This window comes from Gorilla gorilla, chromosome 6, assembly GCF_029281585.2.
Source record: "Gorilla gorilla gorilla isolate KB3781 chromosome 6, NHGRI_mGorGor1-v2.1_pri, whole genome shotgun sequence".
Lineage (NCBI taxonomy): Eukaryota > Metazoa > Chordata > Mammalia > Primates > Hominidae > Gorilla > Gorilla gorilla.
Window position 1 is genome coordinate 33,629,506 of NC_073230.2, and position 21,563 is coordinate 33,651,068.

Below are 21,563 nucleotides of genomic sequence, written 5' to 3' on the forward strand. Positions count from 1 at the left end.
TTTCCGTGCCCCAACTCGGCGGATTGACTCGGCCCCTTCCGGAAACACCCGAATCAACTTCTAGTCAAATTATTGTTCACGCTGCAATGACCCAACCCTGGCCCGCGTCTGTGGAACTGACCCCTGGTGTACAGGAGAGTTCTCTGCTGAAAGTGATCCCAAAGGGGTACTAGTTTTTAAGCTCCCAACTCCCCCTCCCCCAGCGTCTGGAGGATTCCACACCCTCGCACCGCAGGGGCGAGGAAGTGGGCGGAGTCCGGTTTTGGCGCCAGCCGCTGAGGCTGCCGAGCAGAAAAGCCACCGCTGAAGAGACTCCGGTCACTGTCCTCGCCCCGCCTCCCCCTTCCCTCCCCTTGGGGACCACCGGGCGCCACGCCGCGAACGGTAAGTGCCGCGGTCGTCGTCGCCTCCGCCCTCCCCCTAGGGCCCCAATTCCCAGCGGGCGCGGCGCACGGCCCCTCCCCCCGCCGGGCGCGCGCCCGCTGCCCCGCCCTTCGTGGCCGCCCGGCGTGGGCGGTGCCACCCCTCCCCCCGGCGGCCCCGCGCGCAGCTCCCGGCTCCCTCCCCCTTCGGATGTGGCTCGAGCTGTAGGCGCGCAGGGCCGGAGACGGTGCAGACCCGCGACCCGGAGCAGCTCGGAGGCGGTGAAGTCGGTGGCTTTCCTTCTCTCTAGCTCTCGCTCGCTGGTGGTGCTTCAGATGCCACACGCGTCCCGGGGGCCCGGTTCTCCGCTCCCCTCCCCTCCCTTCCTCGCCGGACCCCGCGCCGGGAGCTGCGGGAAGGAGTGGAGGGTCGGGCGGTGGCCTCGCGGCTGGCCTGGCGCGGGGCCAGCGCCGGTAGTTAGTGGGGGGACTGCTCTGCCCTCGAGGGGGTAGGGAGCTGTGGCGACGGTTGCCCGATTTCGAGACAAAGCGCATTTTCCCCTCCCCTCCCCCACCCGCGTTCCGGCGGAGGCGCCCCCTCCCCCAGCCGCCACGCGGGGCTGGGTCGAGACTTGGGCCTCCCGGAGGGCGGCGCGTGGTCCCGCGTCCGCGAGGCCTGGCGGCGCGCGGCCCGCTGTCCCGAGGCTGCGGCGGCCGCCCAGTTAACGTGGCCGCAGCGGGTGTAGGCGCGTGCGGTGTGGCGCAGTGCCCTTGAGCCCCCGTGCCGCGGCCTTTGTTTCTCCCCGCGGATGCGCTGACCACGAGGCCCGCGCTCCCGGGTGGGGGCGGGCACCCGCGCTTAGGCCTCTGGACGCCGGGCTTCAGCGGCGGGGGTCGGGAGCGGGTGTTTGCAAGAGGTGATTCTTTTTTCAAAGTGTCACGAAACGGGGTTGAAGCATCTTAAGTTTTTTCGTTTTGTTATTTAATTACCGATTGGAAAGAGGGAGGGTTTCTGAGCAGAAACCAAGTTGGGATTGCAGAACAGAGAAGATTCACAGTGGTTTACCGTTGTGAGTTGTTTGGGTAATCGTGCCTGGTTTTAAACCGAAAGGATTGTCCTTTAAAAATGGAACATGGACTTTATTATAAATGGGACTTAGATTGGAAAAGACATTGGTCCCCTATTTTAAACCATGTGAAGCTGTTTTAGGTACCAGGATCCCCAGTAAAGTCTTTCTAGACTCACATGGTTAGGACACGTTCTTAATGTGCATCGTAAGCAATGTAGGTAGGAGCGCAGATCTACTCTGGATTTGTATTCACGTTTGAAATGTGCGCTCCCTACTTAGGGGTTGGAATCCAAACAGAATTTGTATTTAGTTACCTTTTTTGTGTCATGCAAACTTAACTGTGTCATACATTTTTCTAGTAATAGCTCTTCAAGTCTGCAATAAAAAATGGCCTCCAATAAAACTACATTGGTAAGTTAATGAAAACCTAAAATATGTAAGGATTTAACTAAAGTTTTTTTTCCCCACAGAATAACTTTGCATCTCTGTGGCTGAGAAATTTACATCCACGTATTTCCCAGCTCTCCCAGTGTAAATTACAGGGGAAAATTAAGAGCAAAACGAATTCATTACAGGGAGATACTGACTTGGCTTAATAGTGTCTTAACTAGTTCAAAGAAGGCTAATCTTTGAAGGACAGTGCAATGTGGATTTTGCTGAGGATTTTTATCTTCAAATAGAAATACACACATTTTTGCAGCGTTGAAAAATGTTACATAAAATGGTAAAGCCCTTGTTGGTTAGCATAATTTTTCTTAAATCCCCAGAATTCTGGAGAAGTATTTTCATTAAAGCCCAATTTAAAGAACAAGGTACCTTGTGCACCTAGGTTGGAGCAAAAGTCATTGAATCTTTCAAATTACTTTGGTCACTGTATCTTGTTTTAACTTACTCTAAAACATAGAAGAATATTAAGTTTAATTCATTGCAGTGTTTTGTTTTTTAAACAAAATGATCGAAATCGCAAATATGAGCCAGAAGGGAGAAAAGGCTAGATTTTTTGTATCTTATTCAGCCATGTCATGTTACAAGTTTTTTTAAACTCTGGAATGTTCACATAAAAATCATGAAATTCAAAGTTACAGTTTTCACAATATTTAACATTGCATTAATCTTAAGCATGTAAAGGTGAATGTTAATGTCTCCTAGGTAAAATAAAGCATTTGTTTTTGGCTTGTATGTCCTCTCTCTGGGTTTCACACTAAAAAGGGCACGTTGGTGATTTTTAATTTGTGCCATCATTAGATTCTGCATTAAGTCTGTTTACCCTGCATTAGATTCTGTTTACCCTGGAAAACAGAAGTTTTTGCACGCAATTGATAGTCTTTGGGGTCTGTTATTGTATTTAGTTTTATTTTGTGAAGGATCACAGGTTGGCCACTTTAAAAGTTTTTAACTTTCCATTTTAAAAATTCATTAGTGTTGTGAGATATGTGTGCTGTTAATTTCACTTAAATAATGGGAAATTTATTTTGACTCATCCACTTTTGGAAAAAAGTGCTGGGTTAAGGCAAATATATACTATAAAAGAAAATAGTGAGCATTTGAAACTAGCTTATGAATGCCATAGTAGTGAATGAATACTGTATGGCATTTTGTCTGCCCTTTTTTTTTTTTTGTAAACCTTAGTGTGTATCCTTTTCATTTTCTGTATTTATTGTTGACTTTATTTTGTTAGCCTTCTCCCTTTGTGGCAGTAGCTGTTTTGTTTTTAATGTAGTATAGGTATCTGATACACTTCTGTCTATTACAGTTTGTCTTTGCTCCTCCCACCGTTATTCCTACCTTCTTGTACTGTACAGTGGCAGAAAGCTATTTGGGCCCAGTACTCAAGTGTCTTGACTAATGAGAATCATAATACCTGACTTAGAAATGGTATCCAAAAACGACAGGTGTTTGCTGCATGTTTTTGTATTTCAGGGGATTTTTATTTTGTGTGTGTGTGTGTGTTACCTATACGCTTGCATAGCTTGAAATGTCCTTTTGCAGTCTTGAGGCCTTTCTTACATATCTGTCTGCACACTTCATATGCCTGCATAGCTTGAAATGTCCTTCTGTAGCCTTGAGGTGTTAACTTTTTTCTGCTTGCTGCTTTACTTGTGGGATGGCTTTAATGACTGGGCAATTAAGGTTTATCTTTTTAAAATAGTATTTGGGTTTTTTGTTTTTGTGTTTTTTTGAGAGAGGTTTTCTCTTGTTGTCCAGGCTAGAGTGCAATGGCGTGATCTTGGCTCACCGCAACTTCAGCCTCCTGGGTTCAGGCAATTCTCCTGCCTCAGCCTCCCAAGTAGCTGGGATTACAGGCATGCACCACTATGCCTGGCTAAGTTTGTATTTTTAGTAGAAACGGGGTTTCTCCATGTTGGTCAGGCTGGTCTCAAACTCCCGACCTCAGGTGATCTGCCCACCTCGGCCTCCCAAAGTGCTGGGATTACAGGCATGAGCCACCGCGCCCGGCAATAGCATTTGCTTTAAGATGAAATGTTAAGATGGATTCCTTCTCAGCCCATAGGATCTTCCGATTAACCATTTCAGGGTTTTTTTCCCCCCATTTTTAGTCCTCTCATAGCAGATCTTGAGCCATTGGAAAGAGCTGGTTCAGGTTGGTTTCCTGCTTCTCTTAAATAGTGTCATACCAAAAAAAATGCCTGTTTAAAGTGAGTTTGGTTACCAGTATAGACTTTCTCTTGAGAAACCAGGAAGGAAGGATTTTTTTCACCTTAGGGAATTAAAATAAATTTGCCATTTTGGCCTCTTGAAGTGATAGCTTTATAGTTTTGTTCTAAGTGGTAGGAAATATTATCTACACAGATTATGGAAAAATAATCTTGTCCTTTAATTGAACCTCCTAGTGGTCTCTATAGTTGACCCTGCAGTTGGTATCAGGATTTTGAACCATGTTTTCATTCTGCATTTATCTTTTCTCTGTATCATTGATGCTTTTGACATTAATATTTGAATTGAGAAGGGGGCTGGGGCTTTTACCATCTGGGGGTGGATACAAGGTCTGTCATAGGTTCACCTAAGACCTGTCACTACTACTTGCTTCTCTGTATCACCCTTTAAGTACTTCAAGACTACAGGGCCGGGCGCAGTGGCTCACGCCTGTAATGCCAGCACTTTGGGAGGCCCAGGCTGGTGAATCACTTGAGGTCAGGAGTTTGAGACCAGCCTGGTCAACATGGTGAAACCCTGTTTCTAATAAAAATACAAAAAGAATTAGCCCGGCATGGTGGCATCCGCCTATAATCCCAGCTACTCTGGAGGCTGAGGCATGAGAACTGCTTGAACCTGGGGAGGTGGAGGTTGCAGTGAGCTGAGATCGCGCCACTGCACTCCAGCCTGGGCGACAAGAGTGTGAGACCCTGTCTCAAAAAAAAAAGACTGGAAAAAAATAACTGTTTCCAGATAGTGTTTTTTTATTGTATTGTTTTGGTGGTGGGTCGTAAGTTTGAACTAAATCAACAAGATAAAGCATTCTTTTATTTTATTGTCTGTTGACTTTTAATCTTTCCAGAAGGTGTCTGCCCTGGGATATAGAAGTAAAAATTTATGTCGAATGTGATAATAATATAAGCAATTGAGCCTTGAAAATGTGCTCAAAATTCAAGAGGAATATTGCTTAATTTCTCTTTTGTTTTATTTTAGCAAAAAATGGGAAAAAAACAGAATGGAAAGAGTAAAAAAGTTGAAGAGGCAGAGCCTGAAGAATTTGTGGTGGAAAAAGTACTAGATCGACGTGTAGTGAATGGGAAAGTGGAATATTTCCTGAAGTGGAAGGGATTTACAGAGTAAGAAACTTTAGTGCATCTTTATGTTTAACTGCAGCTAAGTGGTTTTAGAATTTGTTTTTAACCTGGCTCTTTTACCTGCTTTCCTATAGGTGTCTTTAAATGTGAAGACACCTTGAATTTTAGGTGTCTCATTTGAGGTCTATTTCAAAAGAACCAAGACTTTATTGTACAGTTGAAGCTCAGCAGACTAGAGACTAGTTTATTACCCTGGGGAGTCAAATTTATAAAATTATGGAGTGTAGTTTACTATGTAATATATTTTAATGTGGTTAGATATTATACTAATTAGAATAATCTGCATTATTTTCCTCCACACAGAGGGTGCTAAAAACATTGAAGCTTTACAATATAGACTAGTGGGTCTCATACAGGATTACATATAATCTAGGCTTTATACTAGGTTTATTATATCCTTATACCTAAGAAGTAGAGCCTGGGCATGTTTTAAGCTCTCTGGTTCCTTGTGTTCTTTGATATGGATTGCTCTCATTATTCTTGATAATGTTATTCACAAAATGTGAATAACTTGAACATGCAACAATTACATACTTTAACGCTTGGGGTTTGTTGTGCTTATCTGCTTTGATTCTTCCCCCTTACACCACAAAGCTCCATAGGCAGTGACAATTAAAAATGGATAGGTGGAGATCAATTTCCTGAGCACGCTGTAGATGGAGCATATGATAGTCGAATGATTGGGTTTCACCTATCTGTTATCTCCTACTTCCCCTGCTCTTCACATTTAATTCATAGCAGTTTGGGAATTATGAATTGAATGGGAGATTTACGTTTGCCTGTTTTATCCTTCAGTATTCTTAGTTTAAATTAAGTGTGTGTCGTAAGTTGCTTCTTTATTAAGCCCATGAAACATGAGAAATTATTTTTACCCATCAAAACATTAGGAAATGAATGGGCTCCTCCCTCTTCTCCCAAAACTTAAGGCCACTAGCATGATTATAGCGTACTTGTCATGTGCAATGTAATAGGTAATGTAAAAAATTTTTTTTTTTGTTTTGAGATGGAGTCTCGCCCTGTTGCCCAGGCTGGAGTGCAGTGGCATGATCTCAGCTCACTGCAACCTCTGCCTTCCGAGTTCAGGCGATTTTCCTGCCTCAGCCTCCCGAGTAGCTGGGACTACAGGCACCTGCCACTATGCCCGGCTAATTTTTGTATTTTAGCAGAGACCGGGTTTCACCATGTTGGTCAGGCTGATCCCAAACTCCTGACCTCAAGTGATCCACCTGCCTTGGCCTCCCAAAGTGCTGGGATTACAGGTGTGAGCCACTGTGCCAGGCCAAAGAAGACTTTAATGAAAATAATACTACAGAGCAGAGACTCTTTTATTGTCCTCTACCCAGTAATTTGGGTTTACTAATTTGGAGTTTCAGGGTAGCAAATTAGAGTGTAGGGCCTGGGTGCAGTGGCTCACACCTGTAATTCCAGCACTTTGGGGGTCCAAGGCTGGAGGATCACTTGACACCAGGAATTCAAGACCAGCCTGGCCAACAAAATGAGACCCCTTCTCTATTAAAAAAAAAAAAGTGTGTATGTTTTAAGTTAGCTGGGCATGGTGGTGCATACCTGTAGTCCCAGCTACTTGGGCTGAGGTGGAGGATCGCTTGAGTCGGGAGTTGGAATCTTCAGTGAGCTATGATTCCACTACTGCACTCTCATCTGGGCAACAAAGCAAGACCCTGTCTCTGGCGGAGGCAGGCTGGGGGGTGGGGTAATGTAGGGAAGGAGGAAATGATTAGTATCTGCAGTACAGAGGACTTTTTGTTCCCCCAGGTGTCTATTAAAATAGATCTGGATAATGGTGATGAATCATATTTAATTCAATCACTTTTTTTTTTTTAATAAACTAAACACAGTGCTGACAATACTTGGGAACCTGAAGAAAATTTAGATTGTCCAGAATTGATTGAAGCGTTTCTTAACTCTCAGAAAGCTGGCAAAGAAAAAGATGGTACAAAAAGAAAATCTTTATCTGACAGTGAATCTGATGACAGCAAATCAAAGAAGAAAAGAGATGCTGTAAGTATAAAATATTGCCCACCAGCTTGTCCTTTTGTAAAAGGTTGATGGCTTGATTTCTTTTTTGTTTGTTTTTTTGAGATGGAGTCTTGCTCTTGTCGCCCAGGCTAGAGTGCAATGGCATGATCTTGGTCACTGCAACTGCCGCCTCCTGGGTTCAAGCGATTCTCCTGCCTGAGCCTCCCAAGTAGCTGGGATTATAGGTGCCCACCACCACGCCCAGCTAATTTTGGTACTTTTAGTAGAGATGGGGTTTTGCCATGTTGGCCAGGCTGGTCTTGAACTCCTGACCTCATGATCCTCCTGCCTCGGCCTCCCAAAGTGTTGGGATTGTAGGCATGAGCCACCACGCCCGGCCTTTTTTTTTTTTTTTCCCTGGGAGACAGAGTCTCCCTCTGTCGCCCAGGCTGGAGTGTAGTGGTGCAGTCTCGGCTCACTGCAACCTCCCCCTCCAGAGTAGCTAGGATTACAAGCGTGTACCACCACACCCAGCTGGTTTTTGTATATTTAGTAGAGACGGGGTTTCACCATGTTGGCCAGACTGATCTCAAACTCCTGACATCAGGTGATCCACCCGCCTCGGCCTCCCAGAGTGCTGGGATTACAGGCGTGAGCGACCACACCAAGCCCAGCTTTGTTGACGACTTGCTTTTTTAAAATTCAGATACTTTTATAAAAGGCCTCTTAATCGTATTTTAAATATTTTAATACTTAGGACAATAAGGATGGGCGTGGTTTAGCCTACTTTGTGTAAATGTGCAGTAAGTGCTTATGCCACTTAGGTTGCACTAGTGCGATTTTTCTTAGTTTCATGGATTTGATCCCTGATCAGACCAATTACCTGTGATCCAAGGCTAGCAATCTTAAGTACAAACAATACTAAGATTGGATTATCGAAAGCCTTTGCACTACAGTAAGAACAACGCACATAGAACTTTCTGATTATAGTCCATCAATGGCATTGACCACCAGAAAGTACTTGCATGTCTTTGTATTGCCAAACAATACCTTGATTTTGAAGTCTGTAATCTTTGATAATAGTTAAACACTTTTCTTGGCATGAATTGAGACATTCAGTTCATTCACTATGCATGTGTTTTGGTCCAGTATTTGCTTTACTTATGTCTCTGTGGCGTCAGGCAAATCAGGTAACTTCTTACTTACACCCTTGATTGTAAAACAGGTTATACTTGTCTTGCCTACTGACCTAGTGTGGCAATTTGGGGAAACATCTTGGTGCTGAATTAGGTTCTAGGCTCAGGCACTAAACATGATTTAAAACTTGATCATTTGAACTAGAAGCCAAGAAGTACAACGTTCAAGACAACTCTGTATAAGGTCATAGGTATAATCACTATTTTACAGATGAGGAAACGAGATTGACTGCAAATTTGGTTTTGAAAATAAATCACATGCTCAACAGAAGCAGTTTTGGCCAGGCACGGTGGCTCGCGCCTATAATCCCAGCACCTTGGGAAACCAAAGCAGGAACATCGCTTGAGCCCAGGAGTTGGAGGCCAGTTTGGGCAACATAGTGAGACCCCCATCTCTACAAAGAAAAAAAAAAGAATCAGCAAGACGTGGTGGACACCTCCTGTAGTCTCAGCTACTTGGGAGGCTGAGGCAGAAGGATTGCTTGAGCTTGGGAGTTCAAGGTGCAGTGAGCTGTGATCACGCCAGTGCACTTTGGCCTAGGCAACGGAGCAAGACCTTGTCTTAAAAAATTATTAAATAATAAATCAGGCACAACTTTAACAACACTTATTGAGCCCTTAGCATGTGCTATACTGTGTGCCAAATTATTTGCTTTTAATGTGCTGTGAAATATCTGTGCAGTAGATACTAAAATTCTGTTTTATTAACCTAAAGCACAAAGAGGTTGATTAACTTGCCCAAAGCCACACAGCTCGTAAGTGGGGTAGGTCCATCATTCTCACCCAGGCAGTGTGACTCCAGAGCTTGTGACATTGATGACAGGAATAAAGGATTTATTGATATCATTGGTTCTCAAACTTTTTTTGGTCTCAAGGCCTCTTTATACTCTAAAAAAATTACTGAGGATCCCCAGAGAGCTTTTGTTTATATGGGTTATAACTATCAGTACTAACAGTAGAAATTAAAACAAATTTCTAAAAGACTTTTCTAAAAAAGCTGAGAAGAGTAGCATTTTACATTTTTACAGATATTCAACATGTGTCTTAAGGCAATTTTACTTAAACACATTTGATTGCTGTGGCATATCATTTTGGTGGAGGTATATGAAGACAATCCAAAGTCACAAATAGATGAAAAAAGGGGGCCTTACACAATCCCCTCCCAAAAAGGACTCTGGAATCCCCAGTGAATCCGTAGGCCACATTTTGAGAGCCACTGGTTTATATTAAGTACTTTCTAGTGCAGGGGGTCCAATCTTTTGGCAGCCCTGGGCCACATTAGGAGAATTGTCGAGGGCTACACATAAAATAGACTTAACACCAACCATAGCTGATGAGCTAAAAAAAAAAAAAAAGAATCGCAAGAAAGTTTCAATGTTTTAAGAAAGTTTACAAATTTGTGTTGGGCCTCCTTCAAAGCCATCCTGGGCCACAGGTTAGACAAGTTTGTTCTAACATTTCCTATCATTTAGAATGATTACAGATAGTTGGTATGAGTTTGAACATTTTTAATATTTCTTACTGTTTGTGATTTGTTTATGCTTTTAAAATGTGTCAGTAATTCAACTAATTCCTGGAAGTAATTTGAAATATATTAACTTTCAAGACTTTATTATTACCAGAAATAAAGAGGTTAGTTTTTCTGTATGCCCACACAACTCTGACTTTGGTGTCATTGAACGCAGTAATTTTCTTGACTTTTTATCCTGAATGAATGTTTTCAGAAATTTTAAGTATTCTACGTTGAGCATCAAACTCAGGTTTTTCTGCTTGTAAAGTTAATGGAAATCAGATGTTTTTAATTACCAAATATGGGTTCTTGCTCTAGTCATTTCCATCTCACTATTGGAATGTTTTTATTTAAAATATGCCATGAAAACAATTTAATACTCTGAGTTTGCTGTATGAAAAAATGTCTTCTAAACAGGCTGACAAACCAAGAGGATTTGCCAGAGGTCTTGATCCTGAAAGAATAATTGGTGCCACAGACAGCAGTGGAGAATTGATGTTTCTCATGAAATGGTGAGTATGCAGAGATTGTTACATTTGAAAGTAAGAGTAGCTTTTTTTTTTTTAATTTGTGAAATGGGTTTTCATCATTAGGTACGGAAAAACTATCTGCTGAGAGGATGATTCTGGTTACTTTTACTAGTAGTGTTTTAAAGCAAGGGTCAGCAAACTGTGGCCTGTTTTGAAAATGAAGTTTATTAGAACATAGCAGCAAGTAACATAACTCTCCTGGAGCACTTCAATACCTTTTGTTTGGACTATTATTTCTTAAATGAATGGCTGTCAGTTGACATGAACAACTTAGACTTGTAACTGAATTTTTCTTCTTCTTAAAACAGGAAAGATTCAGATGAGGCAGACTTGGTGCTGGCGAAAGAGGCAAATATGAAGTGTCCTCAAATTGTAATTGCTTTTTATGAAGAGAGACTAACTTGGCATTCTTGTCCAGAAGATGAAGCTCAATAATTGTTCACATTGTTTTTTTATATATATTTATATATATATATAAAATTTGGGTCTTAGATTTTGATTTACTAGTGTGACAAAATAACTACATCCTAATGAAAATCAAGTTTGATATGTTTGTTTTGAAAGTAGCGTTGGAAGAGTTGTTGGGGGTTTTTTGCATCCATAGCACTGGTTACTTTGAACAAATAAATAAAAGCTTTCTGTAGTTGCTTCCTTTATCAGAAAAGAACATTTGATACCATGGTATATCCTTTCCTCTTCATTAAAGAACAGCTTTTCTAAATGTTGGGGGAAATGCCCATAGTCATTACTCAGTCAAAAGTTGTGTTCTCATAAGCCTAAGGACCATTCTAGATTTATTACGTGTTTTTTTTTGTGTGTGTGTGTATATCCATAAAATGCATATGTAAATTTTTTTTTTTTTTAAGCATTCACCCAAACAAAAAAATCACAGGTAAACCCATGTTTCTGAGATGCCATTATTCCGAGCAAAATAAGAGATAATCCCTTCAAGTTAAATTGAAAATTTTCCTGAAGCCATACATTTCAAGTGAAATAAGTAATTCTAAATAGGACAATTTAAATTGGATAATTTTAAAGTGTCTATAATTGCAGTGGTTTATTTGCAAAATTCCTAAAAGGAAAAATTTTATCACTGCCATCACAGCAGGTGTCCTCATCCAGATGAGGAAACTAGACAAATGCTAGTGTGTTTTAACTAGCTAAACAAAACTAAGTTAAATGAACATTTAAAAATTTCCCTAGCGGGCCATTCCTTAGCAAAATGTTGGAATCCCTGTTGCTACGTTGACTAAAAGGTCATGATGAATGGAATATGTAAGACTTGGCTCATAGAAACCTAATCAGATGGTTAGAGGTGTTGGCAGTTTAGGACCTGCTGTCATAAATGTGTGAACAACCTTTTGTAACCTAACCTATTGACCTGCATGTTTTTTCTTTACCCCAATTCATTACATGGAGGCTCAATCTTGAGTTTGCTTACTGGTTCAGCAAAAGCCAGGAAGAACAACTTTGTAGTAATCAAAATGTTATCCAACTGTATATTGTTTACTTTATTGTAAATACTGGTGAACAGTGGTTAATAAATAGTTTTATATTCCTTTATGCAATTATTAGACTTTTTTCTTTATTTGATATGCCTTTACAGTAGAAATAGAAATGCCCACACTCATTGGATTATCTTTGTTTATAAGTTAGACGATACCAGTAAGGCATTACAGTACATATCCTAGATCTTTTGAGCTTATGAGTTTTAAACTTGAATATGTATTTCCACAGGAATGTTTCCACAGTTGGGAAATAAAAGTTTCATGTGATCCCTAGGGTCAATTGTCTCATTAAAATGAGGTTTTAAAATCTGGTTTGTTGTAACTGTCTTCGAAAGAACGTAAAGTATTCTGATAGGGCTCAGTGTGATGATAAGACACATTTTAATTGATTTCCAAAATCCATACAGAAAAAGGGGAATAACTGATGTTTATTAAGTACCTCCTTATATATATATATATATATACCTACCACTGCTCTCAGCGGTGGGTTCACAGATGATAGAGAACTTTCTATTCATATTAGTAGTTGGTGGCCCTACATTCAATTTTACTAAGGGCATATCTGAAAACAATATATTGTCCTTTGGCCATGCATGGTGGCACACACCTGTAATCCCAAAATTTGGGGAGGCCAACGCAGGAAGATTACTTGAATCCCAGGAGTTTGAGATCAGCCCGGGCAATAGTGAGACCCCCACCTCTACAAGAAATTTTAAAATTAGCTGGGTGTGGTGGCTTGCACCTGTAGTCCTTGCTACTTGGGAAGGTCCCTTAAGCCTAGGAGTTTAAGGTTACAGTGAGCTATATGTCCATGCCACTGTGCTCCAGCCTGGATGACAGACTGTTTCTCAAAAAATTTGAAAAATATTGTTCTTTTATATTCTCTAGTGTTTGTATTAGTTCCTTATTGGTGCTTTAACAAATTACCACAAATTTAACCCATTTATGGCTTAAAATAGTTCTGTAGGTCAGAAGTCCAAAATTAAGCGAGCTGAAGTCAGGTTATCAGGGGAATTCCTTCTGGAGGCTTTGATGGCAGAATCTTTCCTTCTCTCTTCCATTTCAAAAGGCCATGTATATTTGGTTCCTGGCCCTTTCCATCTTCAGAATCAGCAAGCAGTGGAGCATCTTGCATCATCTTTCTCCCCCTTCCCCTCTTCCTCTTTCCATCTCTCCTGTCTACCACGGTGTATTATGGAAGGATTGAGCCAAACCATTCGTTCAAGTTCTTGAATTCCTGGAGCTTAGATCTTTAGCTGAAGAGAAAACCCTTTTTCTATCATTTCTACCCTCTGATGTTTATGTAATAGGCTTCTTGTAACAACTCGGATGCTACAGAAGTAAGGCCACCTCATCAATTTCCTTGCTTCAAACCCAAAGTTCAATTGATACCCATATCTCTGGATTTCAAGACCAGCCTGGCCAACATAACAAAACCCCCTCTCTACTAAAAATACAAAAAATAGCCAGGCATGGGGGTGTGTGCCTGTAATCTCAGCTGCTGTGGAGGCTGAGGCAGGAGAATTGCTTGAACCCGGGGAGCGGGGGTTGCAGTGAGACAAGATTGCACCATTGCACTCCATCCTGGGCGACAAGTGAAACTCTCAAAAAAAGTAGTTTTTAACAAAAAATATATTTGCAACTTATAGTTCACCCAATTCTTATCTTGGGTCATCTTAATAAATACACTAAAATATACTCTATTCTAGCATAGCTGCTAGCCACTCCAGAGAGGTTACCTGGGTTGGAATCTGCTATTTGATTCTGAACAAATTAATGTACTTCACCTCTCTGTGTCTGAGTTTCCTCATCTGTTATTCATGGGCTCCTATAAGGGTGAAATGTATGCATGTGAGACAGAACAGTGCCTTGTGTTTGTTTAGTAATCAAGATATTTTATATCTTTCTTAATAGGGACATAGTAGGGTATCATATGGCAGCTCCCCAACTTAACCAGTTGCTGGGTATGAGTACTCAGGTGGTTGGTAGTTTCCTACTATTAAACTAATGTAGTGAGGCCGGGCGAGGTGGCTCACGCCTGTAATCCCAGCTCTTTGGGAGGCCAAGGCGGGCAGATCAGGAGGTTAGGAGTTGGAGACCAGCCTGGCCAACATGGAGAAACCCTGTCTCTACTAAAAATACAAAAATGAGCAGGGCATGGTGGCGTGCACCTGTAGTCCCAGCTACTCAGGAGGCTGAGGCAAGAGAATCACTTTGGAACACTGGAGGCAGAGGTTGCAGTGAGCTGAGATCATGTCACTGCACTCCAGCCTGGTGACAGAGTGACAGAGCGAGACTCTGTCTCGGAAAAAGGATTAATGTAGTGCACATTCTTACATATAGTGACACTTAGCAGACAGATGGATTCTCAGAAGTCATCAGAGAAGTCAAGATTGCAGCGATTTACTCTTCTATCAATAACCATTACCCTATTTCCTCACTAGGACTACAAATTAACAACACTGATCTTACTAATTTTTAATCTTTTTTAGGGATGGGGCTTCACTATGTTGCCCAGGCCAGTTTCAAACTCCGGGGCTCAAGTGATCCTTCCACCTCAGCCACCCAAACTGCTGGGATTACAGGCATGATCCACTTGCCAGGCCGATTTTACTAATTTTTAGTCAATCTGATAGCATCTTGGTTTAATTTTGCATGTTTGATTTTGTTGAGCATTCTTTTCATATTTAACTTTGCATTTCCTCATATGTAGATTAGTCATGCTCTGCATAACAAGGCTTTGATCAATGATGGACAGCATATACGATAGTGGATCCCATAAGATTATAGTATCAGTATTTTTACACTACCTTTTTTATGTTTAGATCCATGAATGCTTACTGTTGTGTTACAGTTGCCTACAGTGTTCAATATAGTAACATGCTGTATGGGTTTGTAGCCTAGGAGCAATATCTGGCCTAGGTGTGGAGTAGGCTGTACCATCTAGATTTGCCTAAGTACATTCTGTGATGTTCACACAGTAATGAAATTGCCTAATGATGCATTTCTCAGAACATCCCTGTCATTAAGCAATGCATGACAGGAAATCATGCATTTGAGTTTGATTATTACTAGATCTTCCTTTTCTATTTCTGTCACACAAAAAACAGCCCAGTTTATTTTGTCTTAACCACACGACCCTCAGGCTCCTAGCTGGACTCATATGTATGGCTCTATTCCCCCAGAAGACTAATGAAGACAAATGTGTTTTAATGGGAAAAACTCATAGGCTGTCTTACATTTGATCCTTACAGTAGGCTTTTTTCTCCCCTCCAGAGATGGGGGTCCTTGTCTGTCATCTGCACTGGAGAGCGGTGGGACAATCAACTCACTGCAGCCTCAAACTCCTGAGGGCAAGTGATCCTCCCACCTCAGCCTCCTGAGTAGCTGGGACTACAGGCACACGCCACCATGCCTGGCTACTTTTTAGAGCCAGGTCTTACTATGTTGCCTACGCTGATCTCAAGTGATCCTCCCGTCTCAGATTACAGGTGTGAACCACCATACCTGGCCCTTTTCGTTTTATTAAGCCAATATGGACATTGAATATCAAGAAAAAAAGAGACCGGGTGTGGTGGCTCATACCTGTAATCCCAGCACTTTGGGAGGCTAAGGCGGGAGGATCCCTTGAGCCCAGAAGTTTGATGCTGCAGTGAGCTATGATTGTGCCACTGTACTCCAGCCTGGGCAACAGAGCGAGGCCTCATCTCAAAACAACAACAATAAAACAATCTCTAATATGAAGTGAAATGTGAATATTCTGTGTCTGTATTTGTATGTTACCTATACAATAGAGACCCTTTTATCCTTTGTTGAATCAAGTGAATTTATGCCTTGAATATTCACTGAACAAGAGGAGCAATTTTAACAACTTAAGAGCTCCAATAGTCGATCTGCCTGTAATCCCAGCTACTTGGGAGGCTGAGGCAGGAGAATTGCTGGAACCCGGGAGGCAGAGTTTGCAGTGAGCTAAGATTGCGCTACTGCACTCCAGCCTGAGCTACAGAATGAGACTCCTTCTCAAAAAAAAAAAAAAAAAAAAAAAATAGATAAAGGAAATTCCCAGCCTAGAGACAATAACAAAGTAGTTCAGAGCACTGGCTCTGGAGCTTGACCTCTTCAGTTTAAATCCGAACTCGCTATTTATTGTATGAATTTAGGCAAGTTACTTAACTTTCCTACGCCTCAATATTTTCATCCGTAAAACAGGCAGGATAATGATGGTACTTATCTCATGAGGTTTTCAGGATTAAATGTGAAATGTGAAAAACACCTAGAGCTGAATATCTGGTATATAATAAGAAGAACCAGATCAGTGTTATTGCCAGCCTCCACTGTGTGCCTCAGATGTCTGGAACCTTGACCCAGCACAACCCCAAGACTCGCCATCCCTGGTTTCTGCTGCTTTCCTTACGTTAGCTCTCTTCTTTGGGACTGATTTCCACAAACCGAAAACAGAGCTGCTAGCAACTCCCATATCCCCAGGTTTGTTCTAAGGAGACTGAGACTCACTCTAGTGTCCAGTTTAAAAATCTTCTGGCCGGGCACGGTGGCTCACGCCTGTAATCCCAATACTTTGGGAGGCCGAGGCGGGTGGATCACGAGGTCAGGAGATCGAGACCATCCTGGCTAACACGGTGAAACCCCGTCTCTACTAAAAATACAAAAACTTAGCCGGGCGGTGGTGATGGTGCCTGTAGTCCCAGCTGTTCGGGAGGCTGAGGCAGGAGAACGGCATGAACCTGGGAGGCGGAGCTTGAAGTGAGCAGAGATCGCACCACTGCACTCCAGCCTGGGTGACAGAATGAAACTCTGTCTAAAAATAAATAAATAAAATCTTCTAGACGGATGCCTTGGCTCACGCCTGTAATCCCAAGCACTTTGGGAGGCCCAGGTGGGTGGATCACCTGAGGTCAGGAGTTCGAGTCCAGCCTGGCCAACACGATGAAACCCTGTCTCTACTAAAAATACAAAAAATTAACTGGGTGTGGTGGCGGGTGCCTTCAATCCCAGCTACTCGAGAGGCTGAGGCAGGAGAATCGCCTGAACCTGGGAGGCAGAGGTTGCAGTGAGCTGAGATCAGGCCACTGTACTCTAGCCTGGGCAACGAGAGCGAAACTCGGTCTCAAAGAAAAAAAAAATCCTCTAAGGCCGGGCATGGTGGCTTACACCTGTAATCCCAGCACTTTGGGAGGCCGAGGCAGGCAGATCACGAGGTCAGGAGTTCAAGAACAGCCTGGCCAATAGGGTGAAACCCCGTCTCTACTAAAAATATAAAAATTAGCCGGGCGTGGTGGCGTGTGCCTGTAATGCCAGCTACTCAGGAGGCTGAGGCAGGAGAATCACTTGAACCCCAAAGGCAGAGGTTGCAGTGAGCCAAGATTGCGCCACTGCACTCTAGCCTGGGCATTAGGGCGAGACTCCATCTCAAAAAAAAAAAAAAAAAAAATTCCTCTAAAAGATCTCTGATTGTCCTGGCTTGCATCAGATGTCCTCCCTGGAACTATCAAGCATAAGGAGATGTGTGGAGCACTATGATTACATCAATCAGCAGAAGAGTTCTTTCCAGGAAAAGGTGGATATTTGCCCTATATAAATAAAATGTGTAACTAACGTATGGAATTTCAGCCAATTTGCAAATGCCTCCTTATTTATCTATTTATTTATTTTTTGAGATGGAGTCTCGCTCTGTCACCCAGGCTGGAGTGCAGTGGCGTGATCTCGGCTCACTGCAACCTCCACCTCCCAGGTTCAAGCAATTCTCCTGCCTCAGCCTCCCATGTAGCTGGGACTACAGGCGCCTGCCACCACGCCCGGCTAATTTTTTGTATTTTTAGTAGAGACAGGGTTTCGCCATGTTAGCCAGGATGGTCTCGATCTCTTGACCTCAGGTGTTCCACCTGAGTGCTGGGATTATAGGCGTTAGCCACTACGCCTGGCCGAAAATGCCTTCTTAAAATACCTTTTGTTCTTGCTTTTTAGATCTTTTTTTTTTTTTTTAATTTTGAGATGGTCTTGCTCTGTCACCAGAGTGGAGTGCAGTGGCATGATCACAGCTCACTGCAGCCTCAACTTCCCAGGCTCAAGCAATCCTCCCATCTCAGCCTCCCAAGTAGCTGGGACTACAGGCACACACCACCACATCTGGCTAATTTTGTTTATTTTGTAGAACGAGGTCTCACTATGTTGCCTAGCCTAGTCTCAAACTCCTGGGCTTAAGCAATCCTCCCGCCTTGGCACTCCCAGAGTAGAGTGCTGGGATTATAGGTGTGAGCCACTGCACCCGGCCACTTTTTAGAAAACTTAAGACCACAGACTCCCTTTTTTTATTATTATTTTATTTATTTTTTATGTTTTTGAGACAGAGTCTCGCTCTGTCGCCCAGGCTGGAGTGCAGTGGTGCGATCTCTGCTCACTGCAAGCTCCGCCTCCTGAGTTCACGCCATTCTCCTGCCTCAGCCTTGCGAGTAGCTGGGACTACAGGCGCCTGCCACCACGCCCGGCTAATTTTTTGTATTTTTAGTAGAGAAGGGGTTTCACCGTGTTAGCCAGGATGGACTTGATCTCCTGACCTCGTGATCCGCCCGCCTCCCAAAGTGCTGGGATTACAGGCGTGAGCCACCGCGCCCTGCCCATAGACTCCCTTTTATCCTTATTCTAGAAGTTTTGCATTTTAGCTCCTTAAAGGAGAAAATAATATGACACTGAAACTAATATTAAATAATCTTTCATTCCAACCTTTTTCCTTTTATGTCAATTTCTTTTTTTTTTTTTTTTTTTTTTTTGAGACGGAGTTTCACTCTCGTCGCCCAGGCTGGAGTGCAGTGGCGCGATCCCGGCTCACTGCAACCTCCACCTCCCGGGTTCAAATGATTCTCCTGTCTCAGCCTCCCAGGTAGCTGGGATTACAGGCATGTGCCACCATGCCCCAGCTAATTTTTGTATTTTTAGTAGAGACAGAGTTTTCATCATGTTGGCCCAGGCTGGTCTCGAACTTCTGACTTTGTGACCTGCCTGCCTCAGCCTCCCAAAGTGCTGGGATTACAGGCATGAGCCACCGCACCTGGCCATATTTCAACTTCTACTATAAGGATCAGTCAAGCTCAATGGTATCCAACAACTACCTATTTCCCTGATGCATTTTATTAGACACTAACAACACCCTAATTTAATATCCTGAATTGGTCATTCTTATATATTAAGCTAATATTTTTAGTGCTCTAAAGTCACTTTTAGTGTCTGTATGCTCTTATTCATTTTGATGAAAGTAGGAGAGAATCAAGTGAAATGAATCAAGAAAAATGAGGGGCAGACATCAAGGTGAAAAGTGTAGGTGAGAATGGGCATTGGGAAGTTTAAGAATGAAATTAAGAAACCAAAGAAGATACATATTCAATATCCATGCCATCACTTAACAAGGCCTTTTTGGTATTTCAGTAACTGAACACTTTTGGATAGACCCCAAGATGGACACATTTTAAAGGGAAATTAAAACAGTGTTGCAGTGGGTTTCCTTCCTCTTAATTCTCTAGTCTCTTTGTTTAGCTTTCATGAATATCTGATTTCTTTGCCCCAAGAAAACTTTCTAAGTAATATTATAGAAAGCTACCTCTGACCTGATGAAAACGATAAAACTTGGGACATTTTGCAGAGAGAATGCTGTAGCTTTCTTGCAGTTTGTTACATAGAGTGGCAATACAATGAAAAACTCAGATTTACTCTGAAATCCCAGTTGTTCACCACAGAAAGCCATAGTCAACCATTTTCTAGCACCAAAACATGACATCTAGTAGGACAGAATTCTTAAAGCAAATTATATTGCTCCTTTGTAGTATCATGAAGAAATAAGATACTGATCTTTCCACAGGTGGTTGTTAGGCAAACCAGGGCAGAGGAGGACTGAATCTTTTGCTTTCCCCTCTTCTAGAACATGGGAACAAGTACTTGTCTTTTTCACTGCTGTATGCCTAGCACCTGGAAGAGAGGACCTAGCATCTATTTGGGGAAAGGAGTGTTGGAGGAAGGGCCCGAGATTTAAATTTGGGCTTTAAGTATAGTGGTTCTACCTTTTTTTTTTTTTGAGACAGAGTCTTGCTCTCTTACCCACGTTGGAGTGCAGTGGCGTAATCTCGGCTCACTGCAACCTCCACCTCCCAGGTTCAAGCAATTCTCCTGCCTCAGCCTCCTGAGTAGCTGGGATTACAGGTGCCCGCCACCGTGCCTGGCTAATTTTTGTATTTTTAGTAGAGATGGGGTTTCATCATGTTGGCCAGGCTGGTCTCAAACTCCTGACCTCAAGTGATCCTCCCGCCTCAGCCTCCCAAAGTGCTGGGATTACAGGCGTGAGCCACTGCACTCGGCCAGTTCTACCATTTAAAAATGCAATACAGCAAGCTTGACATATGGATTACATATTAAGGCTAGACAGCACAAAATTTTATATATATATATATATATATATATATTTTTTTTTTTTTTTTTTTTTTTTAACTTAAAAGTGCTGCTGGGTGCGGTGGCTCATGCCTGTAATCCCAGAAGTTTGGGAGGCCGAGGCGGGCAGATCACGAGGTCAGGAGTTCGAGACCATCCTGGCCAACATGGTGAAACCTCGTCTCTACAAAAATACAAAAATTAGCTGGGCATGATGGCGGGTGCCTGTAATCCCAGCTACGTGGGAGGCCGAGGCGGGAGAATCGCTTGAACGTGGGAGGCAGAGGTTACAGTGAGCCGAGATTGCACCATTGCACTTTAGCCTGAGTGATAGAGCGAGACTCCGTCTCAAAAAAGAAAAAAAAAGTGCTATAGTTTGGGTGAGTCAAGTGCCTGAATGCCTGAATTAATAAGATAGTCCTAGGAATGAACACTATTTTTTTTTCCCTCTCTAAATCACGAAGCCTGCTTTAATTGACCCCACATAATCTACAGTGGCCTTCCTTGTGTTTATCATTGTCTTTTTTTTTTTTTTTTTTGAGACAGAGTCTTGCTCTGTCACCCAGGCTGGAGTGCAGTGGCGCGATGTTGGCTCACTGCAACCTCTGCCTCTCGGGTTCCAGCGATTCTCCCACCTCAGTCTCCCGAGTAGCTGGGATTACAGGCACAAGCCACCACACCCTGCTAATTTTTGTATTTTTAGTAGAGATGGGGTTTCACCTTTTTGGCCATGCTGGATCATTGTCTTCTATACTGTTAATAATTTCTCCTTCTATTCTCATTTATCTAACTAAAAGCATAAGTATTTTTCTTCGGTAGCAGAACAGTGGACTAATATGGTCCCATACCCTATCATTTTGCTATGAGAAAAGAGGGAAGAACAAGGGGAAGTGAGAAGAGTTCAGGGATTTTGAGTACATGGTCATTTTCAAGGATGAATTAAATTCATGATGAAAATTACTATTCTTCAAACAAGCAGCTTAAATTTAAAATGGTACTATTATTATAAAACAAGTTTTAACCATTCGCTCTATACTGAGCTGGTACTGTACTAGGTTTGGACCCAGGCCTATTCTACACAGCCATATTTCTTTTCCTGGTGGCATTTACATTTTAACATGGATGCTGGTGAGAACACTCAATCAAACTGGATTGAAATACAGGAGTGAGT

At 42.5% G+C, this 21,563-nt stretch overlaps 1 protein-coding gene across 4 annotated transcripts; it reads left to right on the plus strand.

Moving 5' to 3' along the window:
* Nucleotides 1-245: 245 nt before the first annotated feature.
* On the plus strand, nt 246-12,022 carry CBX3 (chromobox 3). 4 transcript variants are annotated; one of them, XM_031013165.3, is made up of 6 exons: nt 246-384; nt 1,792-1,843; nt 5,081-5,223; nt 7,098-7,260; nt 10,342-10,436; nt 10,763-12,022. In XM_031013165.3, the coding sequence occupies exons 2-6, from the start codon at nt 1,820-1,822 to the stop codon at nt 10,887-10,889; spliced, it is 552 nt and encodes a 183-aa protein (XP_030869025.1). In that variant the 5' UTR covers nt 246-384; nt 1,792-1,819; the 3' UTR covers nt 10,890-12,022. The 4 variants fall into 4 exon arrangements, with proteins under 4 accessions (XP_030869025.1, XP_063564493.1, XP_030869024.1 ...); XM_031013164.3 differs by lacking the exon at nt 246-384 and adding an exon at nt 520-649; XM_019030846.4 differs by lacking the exon at nt 246-384 and adding an exon at nt 1,154-1,279.
* Nucleotides 12,023-21,563: the final 9,541 nt, after the last annotated feature.